This window comes from Harmonia axyridis, chromosome 4 (genome assembly GCF_914767665.1).
Source record: "Harmonia axyridis chromosome 4, icHarAxyr1.1, whole genome shotgun sequence".
NCBI lineage: Eukaryota > Metazoa > Arthropoda > Insecta > Coleoptera > Coccinellidae > Harmonia > Harmonia axyridis.
This window is the reverse complement of record NC_059504.1, coordinates 9,677,212-9,694,709: the sequence shown is the minus strand read 5'-3', so window position 1 is coordinate 9,694,709 and position 17,498 is coordinate 9,677,212. Positions and strand designations below refer to the sequence as shown.

At 34.0% G+C, this 17,498-nt stretch overlaps 4 protein-coding genes across 4 annotated transcripts; 2 read left to right on the top strand and 2 right to left on the bottom strand.

Annotated features, from left to right (window-relative positions):
• The first annotated feature begins 909 nt into the window (after nucleotides 1-909).
• On the top strand, nucleotides 910-1,543 carry LOC123678946 (cuticle protein 19-like). Its single transcript, XM_045616225.1, has 3 exons — nucleotides 910-958; nucleotides 1,017-1,106; nucleotides 1,200-1,543. The coding sequence occupies exons 1-3, from the start codon at nucleotides 947-949 to the stop codon at nucleotides 1,539-1,541; spliced, it is 444 nt and encodes a 147-aa protein (XP_045472181.1). The 5' UTR covers nucleotides 910-946; the 3' UTR covers nucleotides 1,542-1,543.
• Nucleotides 1,544-4,072: 2,529 nt separating this feature from the next.
• Nucleotides 4,073-7,180, top strand: LOC123677797 (pupal cuticle protein Edg-84A-like). The gene is made up of 5 exons (XM_045614505.1): nucleotides 4,073-4,120; nucleotides 4,177-4,266; nucleotides 4,360-4,700; nucleotides 6,610-6,715; nucleotides 6,876-7,180. The coding sequence occupies exons 1-5, from the start codon at nucleotides 4,109-4,111 to the stop codon at nucleotides 7,128-7,130; spliced, it is 804 nt and encodes a 267-aa protein (XP_045470461.1). The 5' UTR covers nucleotides 4,073-4,108; the 3' UTR covers nucleotides 7,131-7,180.
• Nucleotides 7,181-9,671: 2,491 nt separating this feature from the next.
• Nucleotides 9,672-11,258, bottom strand: LOC123678951 (cuticle protein 19-like). Its single transcript, XM_045616229.1, has 3 exons — nucleotides 11,218-11,258; nucleotides 11,053-11,142; nucleotides 9,672-9,945 (listed from the first exon to the last, which is right to left on the bottom strand). Exons 1-3 carry the CDS (start codon nucleotides 11,227-11,229, stop codon nucleotides 9,685-9,687), a joined length of 363 nt encoding a protein of 120 aa, XP_045472185.1. The 5' UTR covers nucleotides 11,230-11,258; the 3' UTR covers nucleotides 9,672-9,684.
• A 2,342-nt stretch (nucleotides 11,259-13,600) lies between these two features.
• LOC123678945 (cuticle protein 7-like) lies at nucleotides 13,601-15,203 on the bottom strand. Its single transcript, XM_045616224.1, has 3 exons — nucleotides 15,114-15,203; nucleotides 14,959-15,048; nucleotides 13,601-14,032 (listed from the first exon to the last, which is right to left on the bottom strand). The coding sequence occupies exons 1-3, from the start codon at nucleotides 15,123-15,125 to the stop codon at nucleotides 13,688-13,690; spliced, it is 447 nt and encodes a 148-aa protein (XP_045472180.1). The 5' UTR covers nucleotides 15,126-15,203; the 3' UTR covers nucleotides 13,601-13,687.
• Between the last annotated feature and the right edge of the window lie 2,295 nt (nucleotides 15,204-17,498).

Below are 17,498 nucleotides of genomic sequence, written 5' to 3'. Positions count from 1 at the left end.
GCAAATTGATCATGAAAATTTCATGAAAAGGATATGGTGCTGCAGTCAAAGCCATGATGACTATTTGGCTGATATCGATTTCCATCATTAATGGCATACCTTCCCCTTCACAATGAAAAGACACCCATTGATATCTCTTAAAAAACACTGTTTTTTTTTCTTATATCAAAATGATAAGTTTTATTGGAAAACACTTCGAAATATTGAAAAAGCTCTGTGATAACTTTGACGGTTATGGGAATTTTACAGAATTTCGGATTTCGAAATCGAATCCGGACCATCCTGAAGAAGTTCTTGTCTGTCTGTCTCTTCGTACATCAATAAAAAAGCCTGCTTCTTCAACATTTCTTATCAGACTATTGAAATTTGATATGAGTATTCTGATTCGAAATAGTATCACTAGAATAAAACCATTTTGAACAGACGGTATCGTAAAACTTACCTTATTCATAAATTTGTGATGATTCAAATAAATATGGAAAAATTCGAAAAGTACACTTCTTTCTTCCTCAACTTTTTCGAATCAGTAAATAAACTCAGGAATTCTATTGTATAAAGATTATCCATATTCATACATTACATTGATGAATTTCATGTTACTATCAAATGCATATTTTCAAAGGAATTTTCGATTTCATGTCATGAACGGATTTTGTCCGTAAAATTTGCAGGATTATGAAGTAATCACCTCATTTCCATTATCGAGTTACGTTATGTGTTTCGATAACAGGAGAACAATCGAAGGTAAGAATTTGATCCAACATTCACATGAAGTTTCATTATCAGGGACATTCGAGAAGTGGATCAATTTTAGGCAAACACCTTTTCCACCACCAACAAGACTCAGGAATTCTCTTTGAATGGAATGGTATCCGCAAAATTATGTATAAAAGATTGAATCCCGTAGAAACCAGTATCATTCTCAACACTTTCAGAAACAAGCACAATGTTCGCTAAGGTAGGTTGAGATTTTTAATACTGACTCACGATAATATAATAATTTTTTTTTGTTCCAGATTCTCGCTGTATCTGCCTTTGTGGCTTTCGCTCAAGCTGGACTTCTGCCAGCAGCTCACTTAGTCAGTGAACACGCTGTAGATTACTATGTAAGTAATACTCGAGTAATTGACTGATTAATTTGATAACAACTGAAATTTTTCTTTACTGAAAGAATTAAACTGATGCCATTTGATCCTTAGGCTCACCCAAAATACGAATTCAACTATGGAGTTCAAGATGGACACACTGGTGACAAGAAATCCCAACATGAAGTACGTGATGGTGATGTTGTAAAGGGATACTACACTGTTGCCGAACCCGATGGTACCTTGAGAACCGTCCACTACACCGCTGATGACCACAACGGTTTCAACGCTGTTGTAGAAAAATCTGGACATGCTGTACACCCACAACAAGTTGCTCATGCCGTACCTGTTGTACACGCCGCCCCTGTCGTCCATGCTGCCCCAATTGTCCACTCCGCTCCTCTTGTGCATTCTGCTCCAATTTATCATCAAGTTGCCCCCCAATACTACCATTAATTTAATGAACATTCGGTTTGTTGTTATGTAAATAAAATGTTAATATTTTTTCGAACTCATTGTATTATTCTCCTCTTATTTATGAAATGCCCGCTAGTGATACTAGGAACACTATTTGGGCAGATTCTAATCAGAAAATCTTGATGCACTCAAAACTGAACGCTTCTTTTATACCGACATTGAATTTTAAGTTTCTTAAGCTTCACCAGTTCAGCCAAAAAGTGTTTTAATTTCATGAAAATTTTCAAATTGAGGTGGATTCAGACCATTATATATAATTCTGCTAAATCAGATACATGAATAAAATAAATGCGGAATATTGAGATTTCCATAATTTCATAAACATGACGCCCATTCAAAATTTGATTGCAGTTGGGTAGAAATTGTAAAAGTTGAGGCAAAAATTTGTGAACACACAGAACGAGAGACAAGACTGCTTACATGCATTTGACTATGAGAATTTGTGAGATTTCGATAGCAAATTTTTTCATCCCAAAAGGTTATTACCTCGGTTATTACACAGCTTTGGTATGTTTGAAACAAAAAAATAGATTTATGAATTCTAAATGAAGTTAGCTAGTGGTGGTTGTTGATATGTCCAAATGACAAATAAAACATTTCTGGCATTCGACAATTTTTAAGCTATCATCTTTTGTTATTTGACATTTGAGACTACGTTATTACCAAAAATTGACTAATAAACGCTTCAACAACGCACTCAAATTGTTAAAAATTCACTAAAAAAATGTGAAAATTTTGCATTTTTGGGTCGTCGTGTATCACCTTGTCAGTGGCAATAGTGGACTGGTGGAAAAATTTGAGCTGTTGGGACAAGTTAGTGATGGGAAGAATAGCAACTGTATGCCTCCTCTGCGATTTCGGGGATCAGGCATTTCACAAAAAAAATTACACCAGAATTGGAAGATATTGATGTAGATGACGTTTATTTTCAACGAGACGGCGCTACTTGCCACACAAGCAACGAATCAATCGCACTTTTGCAACAAAAGTTTCCTGTTATTTCCCGAAGAAGAGGTGATTACAATTGGCCACCGAGATATCCTGATAATCACTTTCAGTTTTTTTTCTTTGAGTTCTCTGACGATGGTCCACAACCAATTCAAACTTTGAAGATGAAATTCGTGAAGTTATCGTAAGTAATTGCACAAGTGCATCAAAATTACCGATAAATTTGCATGACAGCGTGTTGTCATAAAAACTGCATGAGTTCATTTTCATTTTTGGAGAAAGAGCCCGACACCGAAGGTAGAGGGCTCTTTCTCCAAAAATGAAAATGACCGAATGCAGTTTTTCAAAGAAAACACGCTGGAATGCGAAATTATCCGGTCATTTTGATGCACGAGTGTAATTCGGGGGAATATTTCCCGAATAAACTGTTACATTACTTGTCAAACTGATTCAGAATGGAATTGCCATAGATTCGAACTGTGTAAGATGCATAGAAACTATGCATCTATGAACAGAACAATTATCGCAGTGCTGTTTCGCTTCCTACAATGCAATTATCGCTGTAATTTTCGATAATTGTTCTCCATATACAAAGAATTTTTGACAGGAGGGAAATGTTCGAGAATATATAGCAGCAAATGTGCGAATTGGTCATGGAACATTTCATGAAAAGCATATCGTGCTGCAACCATAGCCATGATGGATATTTGGCTGATATTGATTTCCATCGTTTATGGCATACCTTCCTCTTTACAATGAAATAAACATCCATTGATCCTCTTAAAATATACACTGTTTTTTTGTTATATCGAAATGATTTGATTGGAAACCCTTCGTAATGTAGAAAAAACATTGTGATCACTTTGAAGATTATAGATATTTCACAGAATTTCTGATTTCCAAATAAAATGCGGACCATCCTGAAGAAGTTCTTGTCTGTCTCTATCTTCGTATATTAATGAAAAAGCCTCCTTCTTCAACAATTCTTATCAGACTCTATTGAAATTTGATATGAGTATTCTGATTCGTAACAGTATCATTAGAATAAAATCATTTTGCACAGATGGTATCGTAAAACTGATAAAATACCTTATTCATAAATTTGTGATGATTCAAATAAATATGGAAAAATTCAAAAAGTACACTTCTTTCCTCCTCAACTTTTTCGAATCAGTAAATAAACTCAGGAATTCTATTGTATAAAAATTATCCATATTCATACATTACATTGATGAATTTCATGTTGCTATCAAATGCATATTTTCGAAGGAATTTTCGATTTCGTGTTATGAACGGATTTTGTCCGTAAAATTTGCAGGATTATGAAGTAATCACCTCATTTCCATTATCGAGTTACGTTATGTAGTTCGATAACAGGAGAACAATCGAAGGTAAGAATTTGAACCAACATTCACATGAGAGTTTCATTATCAAGGACATTCGAGAAGTTGATCAATTTTAGGCAAACACCTTTTCCACCACCAACAAGACTCAGGAATTTTTTGTGAATGGGATAATATCCGCGAAATTATGTATAAAAGGTTGAATCCCGTAATAACCAGTATCATTTTCAACCAACACTTTCAGAAACAAGTACAATGTTCGCTAAGGTAAGTTGAGATTTTCAAATACTGACGCACGATAATATAATATTTTTTTGTTCCAGATTCTCGCTGTATCTGCCTTTGTGGCTTTCGCTCAAGCTGGACTTCTGCCAGCAGCTCACTTAGTCAGTGAACACGCTGTAGATTACTATGTAAGTAATACTCGAGTAATTGACTGATTAATTTGATAACAACTGAAATTTTTCTTTACTGAAAGAATTAAACTGATGCCATTTGATCCTTAGGCTCACCCAAAATACGAATTCAACTATGGAGTTCAAGATGGACACACCGGAGACAACAAATCCCAACATGAAGTACGTGATGGAGATGTTGTGAAGGGATACTACACCGTTGCCGAACCCGATGGTACCTTGAGAACCGTCCACTACACCGCTGATGACCACAACGGTTTCAACGCTGTTGTAGAAAAATCTGGACATGCTGTACACCCACAACAAGTTGCTCATGCTGTACCTGTTGTACACGCCGCCCCTGTTGTCCACTCAGCCCCAATTGTTCACTCCGCCCCTATTGTACATTCTGCTCCAATTTACCATCAAGTTGCTCCCCAATACTACCATTAATTTTATGAGAATTAAATTTGATTGTTTTCATTTGATTTGTTATTATGTAAATAAAACGTTAATATTTTCCGTATTAATTATGTTTTACAATTCATTCATCTTTCTCTACCAGAAATATTATATAATGTTTGAAATTCATTCATTATGATACTACAGATACCAAAATAATTTGTTTAGGGTCAGTGGCGTACCCAGACATAAACCCTTGGGGGGGGATAAAGAAAAAAATTATAAATTTTTCTTCTTTCGAAGAAGTTTTCCAAAGAAATTTGCTCACTCATAATAAGATCATATATAAGGTTGTTACATATAATGAATATTCCTCCTGGGGGGGATATATCCCCCTTATCCCCCTCTTGGGTACGCCACACTTTAGGGAGATTATTGATATTATCTCAAAATTTTCATGAGTTCAATTCAAAAAATACTTATGAATGAATAAGATGAAAAATCAATTAATTTTTTCATAAGTATTAATCCTATAAAATAAAGAAAATTCTTCTATAGTTTATCAACAAGAGTTAATATAAATAAGTAAATTTCTTACACAACTTTCTAGTTTCAATCACCTGAGGAAGTCAAGGTAATTGTAGTATAATTTCAAAATGAATAATAGAAATTCATTTCAGTTATACAGGGTGACTGGTGATCCATGGTCTAAACGTTGGTTGTATAGTAAGAAAAACTCTATACTGATTCAAACCAGACCAGAGGTTTTCTGAGAATCAATGAAAGCTTTTTGCATGAAATTAAGCACTTAAATTAACTGTTATATTTATCCTTCTGGCTCAAGAATTCCATACGTGAACTTTCAAAGCTAGAAAACTAGAAAAGAAAGTTTATCATATACCAAAAAGACGTTAACATAAATTCAAAAACGTATATGGCTATAATGCTACTGAATACACTATTACTGAAAAGTTCTAATACTAATAGTTTCGTTATGAATTTTTGAATAATATAATTTCCATATGATCATCATATTAGTGATGAACAGTTTAAGATGCTAGATAAGTTTTATGATCCGATAAAAATCGAGAAGTATACAGAAAATATCCACGAGAATATTTGAAAAAAAATACAATATTATTCTGACCTCAGATCTGATCAGGTGTATGTTGGAACTTTGTTTGAAATTTCAAGCTTTTCGCAAACTTTCATATTTAACCAGAATCATAGGAATTTCAAGCAGAATATCTGAAAATAAATGCTGATGTAACTTCAGTGTTTTCCTAATTTTTATTTCGCTAACCTATAGCTTCCGAGTTTCTGGAATGTAGAAAAAGCTTTGTGGTCACTTTTGAGATGAATAAAATTATTATCTCCATTTCTACTGATCGTAAAACACAATATTTCACTATTCATAAAATTTTACTGTTCAATTTTCTTTCACTAGAGTGTTAATATAGATTTTTGATATATCTATGAAAATAACTTTTTGATCTACACAAAATCTATATGATGAAATGAAAGTAAATGCATGCCTTCCTTATCAACGCTTTGTTATGATTCAAATAGACTGAGGCCCTTATGCAAGACCAGAGTATGAAAATCCTACATAAATCAACATACGCCCAATAAAATGGGCAATTGATTCCAGCTGAAATACTCTTCGAGAAGATTTCATGTAATCGAAACGTATGAAAATTATCAACCGTAAGAATATTAAATTTCATCGTCTCATTGATTTTTATCGATTTGGGGTCTATTGCGTCCCTCCATTTTCTGCAATACAGGAACTGCTCATGAAAGAATCATATTGTTGGAGGGTATAAAAGAATACATGTGTAAGTAAGAGGTATCAGTTTCAACGTGCATCAAACCGAAGAAACAATTACAATGTTCGCTAAAGTAAGTGAAGCGTTCATAATAATTAGTGATGTTGTCTAATTGAGAATATTTATTGAGTTACATTGTGTTACAGGTTCTTGCCTTATCTGCTTTTGTGGCTTTTGTACAAGCTGGATTATTGCCTTCAGCTCATTCTGGAGATGAACATGCCATTGATTATCACGTGAGTATTCATACAAGAAAATAATAATTTTAGTCATTTGGAGCTCTACATATAGCTATGGAACTTTAGCTTTTTCCAAGTCCAAATCTTTAGAAACATAAAAGACTCCTACTGGTATCATATATCTTAAATATTACCCTATTGAAAACTTATTTTTCAGGCTCACCCCAAATACGATTTCAACTATGGAGTCCAAGATCCACATACTGGTGACCAAAAATCTCATCACGAATCTCGTGATGGTGATGTTGTAAAGGGATCCTACTCACTTGTAGAACCTGATGGTACCTTGAGAACTGTCCACTACACAGCCGATGACCATAACGGATTTAACGCCGTTGTAGAAAAATCTGGACACGCTGTACATCCCCAACAAGTCGCACATGCTGCCCCTCAGGACCACTATTATCATTAAATACACTCACGGATATATTCCCTGATTTTTGTATATATTTTTGTATTATAGAGGACTGATATTTTCAAAAACGTATTTCTTTATCTGCTCAACAAGTCACCCTATAAGCCCCGTGGGTGACAAACAGATAGCACTACCTGTGCCATACCATTGTCTTTTTTCGTTAGTAACAAGCTTCCAAAGATGTCAAGTGTCAAAATTTAGGAACATACGTTGAGTGTGGATCGAGATATAGAAGGTTAAGGAATACTTCATTCATTGTAGTTTGAAAAATGGATTAAAACGAGTGTCGTGTATAGATAAAACATTGTTTTTTGATGGAAAAAAAGACTGCCTAAGGAGAGCTATGGCTGAATAAGTCTCATTCATACTCAGCTTAATCGACAACTACAGTTGAAAGGTGCCAGGTATAAAAATTGTCTTCTAAAGAAGAAATGTAATTCATTCATTTGATGCTCACATTCTTGAATTACATCATATGAGTTTTCATCTGTGATCAGTACAGTGTGCAGTAAGAATTAAATACCCTTTGATGAGTCTGGAGAGTATTCATTAACCATTCCTTCAACTGTATAACGATTGACCGAACCTACCCTAGCTGGGTACATCACAGTGAGGTTGAAGCCTATTTCAAAAGCAGAGATAGAAAGATATTCAAAAGTTGAAGGAGCGTTAGAATACATATAACTATGACCTTTGAAGGTAACTCTATTGATGCATAAAATCAAATTTTCTAGAAAAAATGTGTTTTTATTACTCAGGCCACCCACTTATCGAGCGATTTGTCAATATCAGATACATCCGGAAGATTATAAGATATGTAATATCTACTAGTAAAGGATATCCTTCACATAAAAATATGATGAAAGCGATTTCAAGCTATAATAATAAAAAAGGATTGTATTATGTGGAAAACCTAGGTCTCGTTATAACTAATGTGTATGTTTCAACTGTAGAATTAATCATGCTTAGAACATAGTCTAGTATGGTTCATCTTCCATCGAGTAAATTAAAGAACTTCCTACAAAACCTAGCAGTTAAGTATCTATTATGAATTCTGTGAGTTACGGCATGAAGATTTCAGAAATCTTATTCGATAATATACAATATTTGATACAACTGATATCGACTATCTATTGCTGAAAAACAACATCTTCGAAAACAAGAAGCAAAATTAAATGAATGTTTTTATGAGCCTCAAATTGAAATTATCACTGTGAATTCAAACCATGGGAGACGGTTTCTTCTACTACTACATTTTCATTATAAACAATGTTCTGCAACTATTTCCAAGATATTAATGAATCCCATTAATTACAATTTAGGTAAATCGAAACAAAAAATTATAATTATCAAAAGTAATTCTCTACGGCAACAAACCAATTACCTAATGACTGAAAAAAAAATAACCAACCGATATACCTATACCAAAAAAAGAAGGTAGATCCCTAAGGAGTACTGCCTCAGATTCAGAGGACTTTCAAGTACAAAAATAATTTCAGATAAATTTCAAGAAATTCTCAAAATTTCTAATTTTTTTGCATTTTCGATAGACGTAGTAACGTCGCAACTTTTTGTGAAACCGACTATTTTTTTCTTTTTGAGTTGTACTGAAAGCCGGTCAAAAAATTTCACAAAGCCCATCTGCGAAAAAATTCGAAATCGGAAAAAATAAATATATTTATTTATTTATTTAAAACCACCTGTACGATTCTCACCACCATCGAATGACTCTTTGAGGCCTCTGAAGATCACCTGTCCGAGTTTGACATTGATTACTCGAAAATTGCAATTTATAGTTTGTTATCATCGAAAAATTGAATAGAACTCGGAAACCATTCATCCGATTCCCTACAATTTCGGTTGAATTCCCTCGCCTCTTTAAGCCTTACAATATCGTTGAAATATTATTTGTTGCATCTCAACAGAAATATAACAGGAACACAATTCATAAATGAAAAAACAAAGAAGTGAATAAGAAAAAAATACAAAATAATTCTTTTTAAATTTCGCAATAAAAAATACCAAAACTGCAGTGAAAGTTGGGATATTTGCTCAACTCAAATGATGTCATTGAAATAAGTCATTTCTAAGGTAATTGAAATATGGAAAGAAGTACCTTAGTACTAATCATTCTCATTTCCAAAAAAAAAATGTTTTCATCTGAAGGTTTACTCGTGCGATTAAGTATAGGAAAAGTATATCTTTTTCATTAAATTACACTGAAAAATAAATACATGTAGGTACTTTTGATACGAATTGTACGGATATATACCCCATATAATATTCTGAAATACTCAAATTTCATTTACTATTTCAAAATTATGCGTTTCTTCTTCATTACAACTTGGAATCGCTTTCAACATTTCATCATATTCTTTATGTGCACAATATCCTCAACTACGTAATATTACGTATCCCATGCTCTTCCGCTTTCACCATTTCATGAAGGAAATAACTTAAACTCCTCATTTGAAAAAATATCAATCTCTTCTTAATATAACATTATCACATAAATTCACAGAATAACATATAAATAAATTTATAAATAAATTTAATGATGGTAGTATTCTTGGGAAACAGGTACTTCATGAGCGATTGGTTGAGGGTGTACAGCGTGTCCAGATTTTTCTACAACGGCGTTAAATCCATTATGGTCATCGGCTGTATAGTGGACAGTTCTCAAGGTACCATCAGGTTCTACAAGTGAGTAAGATCCCTTTACAACATCACCGTCTCGAGATTCGTGATGAGATTTTTGGTCACCAGTATGTGGATCTTTGACTCCATAGTTGAAGTCGTATTTGGGGTGAGCCTGAAAAATAAAATCAAGTTTTCAATCGGAATTTATGCGATAATTTTTGAGATTTATGATACCAGTAGGAAGATTTGAATATGGAAAATAACGGGTATTTTTTTTCGAGGTATATAACTTTGAGTTGGCATTACTGTTCAAGATGGCGACCGATTTAACAGCTGTCAAGTGATTTATTTTCAGTTTGGTTTGGCAATTCATCATGAATAGACTCACGCCTGAACAACGCTTGAACATAGTGCAATTTTATTTCGAAAATAATGGTTCTGTGCGGAATACGTATCGCGCACTACGTCCATTTTATTTTGTTTAGCGATGAAGCGCACTTCTGGTTGAATGGCTACGTCAACAAACAAAACTGCCGCATTTGGAGTGAAGCTAATCCTCTAGTGTATGTCGAAACACCGTTACATCCAGAAAAACTCACTGTTTGGTGCGCTTTATGGGCTGGTGGAATCATTGGTCCGTACTTCTTCAAAAACGATGATGGCCAGAACGTTACAGTCAATGGTGATCGGTATAGAGCTATGATTATTAACTTTTTCATTCCTGAATTGAACAACCATGATGTCCAGGAGCTGTGTTTCCAAGAAGACGGCGCAACATGTCACACAGCTTGTGCCACAATCGATTTATTGAAAGACACGTTTGGTGACCGCCTAATTTCACGTTTTGGACCTGTGAATTGGCCTCCAAGATCTTGTGATTTAACACCGCCAGACTACTTTTTGTGGGGCTATGTAAATTCATTGGTCTATGCGGATAAGCCACAAACCCTTGACCATTTGGAAGACAGCATTCGCCGTGTTATTGCCGATATACGGCCACAAATGTTGGAAGAAGTCATCGACCTCATTGGACGTCCAGATTGGACTACATCCGAGCCAGCCGTGGCGGTCATATGCCCGAAATCATATTCAAAATGTAATGCCACAAGATTATCTTGCGGATAAATAGAATTCATGTCAATCGAATAATCCATCGTTGTTTTATTGCAATTTAAAGTTCTATAGCTCTAAAAAAAAAACACCCTTTAGAAGTAGCAAAAGTTTCGAAACTGTAGGAATCTAAATGATTCAATTTTTGTTCTCTTATACGAGTACTCACGTGATAATCAATGGCATGTTCATCTCCAGAATGAGCCGAAGGCAATAATCCAGCTTGTACAAAAGCAACAAAGGCAGATACGGCAAGAACCTGAAACAAAACAAGTGAATTAATATTTCGAACTAACGAATAGCATGAGTAGGTAATAACTAACGGTTCACTTACTTTAGCGAACATTGTAATTGCTTCTTCGTTTTGATTCACGTTGAAACTAATACCTCTTACTTCCATATGCACTCTTTTATACCCTCCAGCTATATAACTCTTTCACGAAGAATTCCTGTATTGCAGAAAATGGAGGGAAGGTAATATGCCCGAAATCGACACAGATTAGTGGGACCGTGAAATTTTTATGACGTGGCATTGATTAAAGGCAGTAAAGAGAGATTTTATGAAGGATTTTGGGGATGGAGTTTCCATTAGTGGAAGCATTGTGTTCATTTTTTGGATGGAAAAATTCATGATATCCGATTTCATCGTTTCCATTCGCAAAATCCATTTCAGACCTTCCTCGACAACTTTGGTTTTGTGTCTGGATAACGGTCTCTGTTGAGTACATCCTTGTGAACAGTATTAACTTCTACAATTCTTATACGATTTTGATGAATTTTGGTATGGAAATTCAATTTGAGCTTGAGATGGTCCGATATGAAATTCAACCTTTTCAGAAGAATAGTACGCGTTGAACGTGCGTACTTGTGAAATTCTCAGTACTTCTATATCTCACGTTTTACTTTGTCTGATATGAACGTAAATTAGGCCGGATAAAATAAAAAGATAAATATACTAACTGACAAAGAAACTGCAATACGCAAAGTGAGCTGTTGAAATTTTAATTTTTTCTTGGTAAAATATAAATAGTATAGCAAGGAGTAAATTATTGAATTTGCAGAAAATAATCGTGAAGGTTTTCTCATGTGAACAATTTTTGTTACTAAAATATTGTATTCGCTTCTCGCAAGTTTTTTATTTTACAACAAACCAGCTGCTCGAGAAGGTACACAGTCGATGTTTAATTGTTGTTGAAATACCTAGAGCACGTGTACGCTGAATTTATCGCCAGCTAAGTGAATTTGAAAGAGGTCGAATTATTCGTTTACGGACGGCGGGGTTGTCATTTCGAGAAATCGCTAACCGTACGAACAGAAATTCAACTACTATTATGAGATGTTGTAAAGCGGGGTTTGATAATGCACAAAATCGTCGAAGGGGCACAAATGAAGTTCAAGATCGACGTCTAAAACTTATGGCCATTAGAGATCAATTTGCGACAACTCGATCTTTGGCTGATGAGTGGTTAGGAGAACAAGGCCATCCTGTAACTGTCCGAACGGTTTACCGCCGGATAAGGTCTTTTGGACTGCAGCATTATCGACCTCATCTTGTGTTTCCTCTGACGGTTGAGCATCGTCAGCAACGATTACAGTGGTGCAGAGAACGTCAATATTGGAATGTGGAATGTCATCAGGTCGTCTTTTTGGATAATATCGATTCTCCTTGGATGCATATGATGGGCAAAGAAAGGTTAGACGACGTCGGGAAGAAAGACGTGAACCTCAGTTTGATGTTGAGCGTCATGTACACCGAACAGTAGGCGTAATGGTATAGGGTGCTATTGCACATGCACCTAGGCCACCTTTAGTCTTTATATTCGAGGTAAAATGACAGCGCTGCGTTACCACCCAGATCCTCCGATCTTTCGTCCATGGAGCATGTTTGGGACATCATGGGTAGAAAGCTTGGAAATTTACATGTATGAAGTACAGGTAGCTTGGGACAGTATCCCTCAAGAAGAAATAAATTATTTTATTGCATCAAGGACGAGACATGTTGGGCAGTGTATAGATAGTAGATAATTATTAACAAATTTATTAAAAAAATTTTAAACCCTTCGTTTTTTTTTCCAAATTTTATCATGTTCTCCTTGCTATACTTTCTATGTTCTACCAAAAAAAAAAAATTGAAATTTAAACAGCCACTTCTGGTTGTTGCAGTTTCTTTGTCAGTTACTATATAAAAAAAAATTGGGTGGTTTGATTAGATTATAACTGAAGAATTTTGCGCTCAACTAAAAGAAATCCAAATAGGTACACCTGATTATAGTTGTTCATCCAAAAGTATTTAGTTGTTACACTTCGTTGGAAAAAGAAAAAGTAAATCATACTATATTCAGACCAAATTCAATATTTTCCATGTTTTGACTAATATTATTCGAATATTGCTCATTTGATAATCATCTCTTCATAATAATGTTCTAATTAACATTCGCCTGAACAAAATATAGAAATATGTAATTGAATCCGAAAATAAATTTAATTCATGCTCCTATTTTTATTATCAATACATCATCAATATTATTATTCGTAATTTCCAAAACGCTTTCATATACCTCAATATACATGAGTTTTTTTATGTTGCTCAGAAAATGTATAATATATTATTTCATGCATTCCTTCGATCTGCTTTGAAGAATTATAAATAAATTAATTCTTTTGTGCAATAAGGATTACATATATAGGCTCGGGGATAGGTAATAAATACTCCAATGTACGAAAATATAACGGATGTAATTAAATAAACAATGTATCACACATGTTTGCACAACAAAATGGCATTCCTAGTTCTTAACCAAAACTCAATGATGGTAGTATTGAGGGGCAACCTGATGATAAATTGGAGCAGAGTGTACAACAGGGGCGGCGTGCACAATTGGGGCAGAGTGGACAACAGGGGCGGCGTGTACAACAGGTACGGCATGAGCAACTTGTTGTGGGTGTACAGCATGTCCAGATTTTTCTACAACAGCGTTGAAACCATTGTGGTCATCAGCGGTGTAGTGGACGGTTCTCAAGGTACCATCGGGTTCAACAAGGGAGTAGGTTCCTTTGACTACATCACCATCACGGACTTCATGTTGGGATTTTTGGTCACCGGTGTGTCCATCTTGAACTCCATAGTTGAATTCGTATTTTGGGTGAGCCTGGAAATTTTGGATTCGAATTATTGGAGATGAGAAAAAATAATTTCTCGATAAGGTCTTTTTGATACCTTATAAGTACACGGAGGTTAAAGAAAATCTCCTTATCTCATTATCAGAAAGTCATATATGATCATGATTATCATTTTTGTTCTCGACTCAATTTTTTTCAGGGTATCCTTGAAATGCGCTGATTCAGTTCATGTTTAAACGCTCTAGCGAAATTCTATTGCTCCGGAATAATATTGATATTGGAAGAACATCACATAATCTCATTATCAGGAAGACTCATGTGATAATTTTATAATATTTGTTCTTGATATGGACAATAGTTTATAAGTGAGGGATTGTTCAAAATTGCATGAAGATCGTTCCACTTAAAGATTGAATAGTACAGAAATTATTCCCGAAATTTTGCTGACATTCTTTTACACCAGGGTAGCAGAAGGCTGTGAAGGCTTGTTACAAAAATGTAATATGTCAAATTCGGTTTCATAGCTCCTAAAACAATTTTTGTCTGTCATGAAGAAGCGAGAAATGAATTGATTGAATTTGAATATAACATTTTTTAGCCTTTTAAATTTCGAGAAAAACTCTTGGAGTCGGTTAGAAATAACCAAATACTCCTTCAAATGTTGAATTTACTGCTATGAAAAAATGCTCTCATGCAATCGATATAATTAATCGCGGTAATTGCAATATAATTAGTCCATATTAGTTTTAAATTGGCTCTGATTAGCTTTTAATTAGTTTTCTTGTGAAAACAAGAATACAAATGTTTTTTTTTCCAAAATTGGTAGTGCCAAATATAAAGCAATAAATAATTTCAGTTTTGATTGCATGAACTCTAGTATTTCTTCGGTCGATAGAAAATTAACTATACGAAAATTATCATCATCAATATTGTGTTTCCATGTTTACCAACTTACATAGTAATCTACAGCGTGCTCATCTACAAGGTGTGCAGATGGCAAAAGCCCAGCTTGAACGAAAGCCACGAAGGCGGATACGGCAAGAACCTGCGAATTAAAAAAAAAATCAATAATTTTTTTCGATTGAAATTCTGGGAATGGTTAAAACATACCTTGGCAATCATTGTAAATGTCTTTTAGTTGATGCTAATCAAGACTGATATCTCTTGAACCGGAGCACATTCTTTTATACTATGTCTGTGTCGAATTCTTCAACGAAGGTTTCTGCGTTGCGTTCAAGTTGGAGAGAAAGATCCCGCCCGAAATTGACCCATATTGAGCAAGGTCATGGCACTGAAATATTCTCATTCTTTTTATTTCGAAAATGGATTTATAGCAAGGTAATAATCAGGAATATAGATGATAACTAATTTTAGAATAGAATAATTTATGTCATTTCACCGTAGGAAAAATTTGAATGCTGCCAATTAAGCAAGTGCTAAGAATATAGCATTCAAAATGCTCAATTTATGGAATTTTCGTCCTCTTTTTTCGAATACTTGGTTCAACTATCCTCTACAGCTCTACAATGAAATGAAATTTGAGATATTATATATGTCATTAGATTTATGAGTGCTTCATTTTCCTAGTCTAAATTATGTTTAACGAAATTACGAAAAATGAGAAAAGCACTGCAGTGAAATTAGGAGACTTTGGACGCTACAATTTTCCCTTCAAGACTACAGAACTGTATACAAATAAAAAAACTTTATATTAATTTTTAAAATATCAATTAGGATTTTTTGTAACGGAGCTATTGGTTGAACTTCATACTGCTTCATATTCTATTGCCTTGATAACGAAAAACGAAATTTTGCATTCGACTTGAACACGGAATCTCAATCTGAAAATATTGAATTTTCTTCACCAATATTTTTCCTGAATTTTCTATGATTGTGATGACCCACTCAACATAAAATTCTGCATGAAGTTCGAAATTTTATTTCATATTTACTTGAAAAATCTCAATTCGATTGGATCTTTTGTTCCGATATTTTTTTTTCGATATTTTACTAGAGATTTTTATAGTTTTAATTATGCTATAACTATGAAATTCGCGGTAAGCTTTTAATGGTTAGGTTTAAATCCTTATTCAATCACGTAAATATTGAGTGCTCTCCCGATATTCTTCTTGAATGATGAGAATGAAAGAGGATGATGTGATCAATTCGAAATTTCACACGTAGCTTGAAATTGGTATTGTTTATCAACAACCCAAATCTCTACTCTATCTGTCGCATTGCACGAAAATATCGAATAATAATAATAATAATTTTATTGATCCTGCAGGACACTTAACAATGTGTATAGGATAAGTCAAGGAAATATTATTTAATCTACTATTCTATTATTTACAACATATAGGTACTATTCTTTTGAGATATCAACGAATCAGAGAGAAATTCCATAACCGAATAGAAACATTTTTGCAGCAACAACTCCTTAATTACATTTTTGAATGATTGTTTGTTCAAATATTTCAAATGAGAGGGCAAATGGTTGAACAATCTAATGCCCTGATAAAGTGGAGAATGTTCGAAACTATGAGTCCGATGTTTAGGAACCAAAAGCACCTGTGAATTGCGTGTTCTATGATCGTGCGAACTAGCTAATTTTTTCCAATATTATTGTTGTTGTTATTATTGTTATTGTTTTTAAATATTATTGTTGATATTCTTCTTAGATTTTCTATGGGTCTGGTAACGCTATCAATTCAAAATTTAGCACAGGAATTATAAATAATTATTCTTTACATATACCCTCATATTATGAACATCGTTCGCATCAGTAGTCAAGCAAATATTGATTGTCTTTTTCCAATATTCTTCTCAAACATTATGAAGCTTCTGATAAAATGATCACTTTAAAATTTTCCACAGAGCGCAAGATTGTTATTTCATATGAACATCCAGAATCTTAACACTGTTGGTTTTGTCGTATCGAAAATATTGAGTACGTTTTGTTCGATATTCTTCATGAATTTTTTATGGTTGTGGTTAAGCTATCCTACATCTAGATCGAAAAGATCAAATACTAAACATCCATTGTATCCACTGAAACTTCCGGATGACCAAATCGACCAATTTTCGAAGTTGTTCATAACAATAAACCTCCCTCAGATTGTATCAAATTATTGAACACAAATTGGAATAGGTATTAGGTACATCATTTCAAAAATGTATGAAGAACTACGAAACTCGGGTAAATGCACCTGAAAAATAAGTGATAGAAAACGAAGTAATTTTGCTCATTTCATTCAAACTACTTGCGTTAAAATTGAAGTAGAACTTTGTGATTAAAATTATTGAATTTTCTATCTTATCATCACAGTTTTGAGGACTTAAGGAATCAAGAAAGGCTACTCGTATATTGGATATATATTATGTGATGGATGCAATCATTTTCATATATCATTTTACTAAAATAAAACTAATCAATTGAATTAAATATCTAAAAATTCACTAAATCCAATGAGATGAAATATTACCTTAATTTGT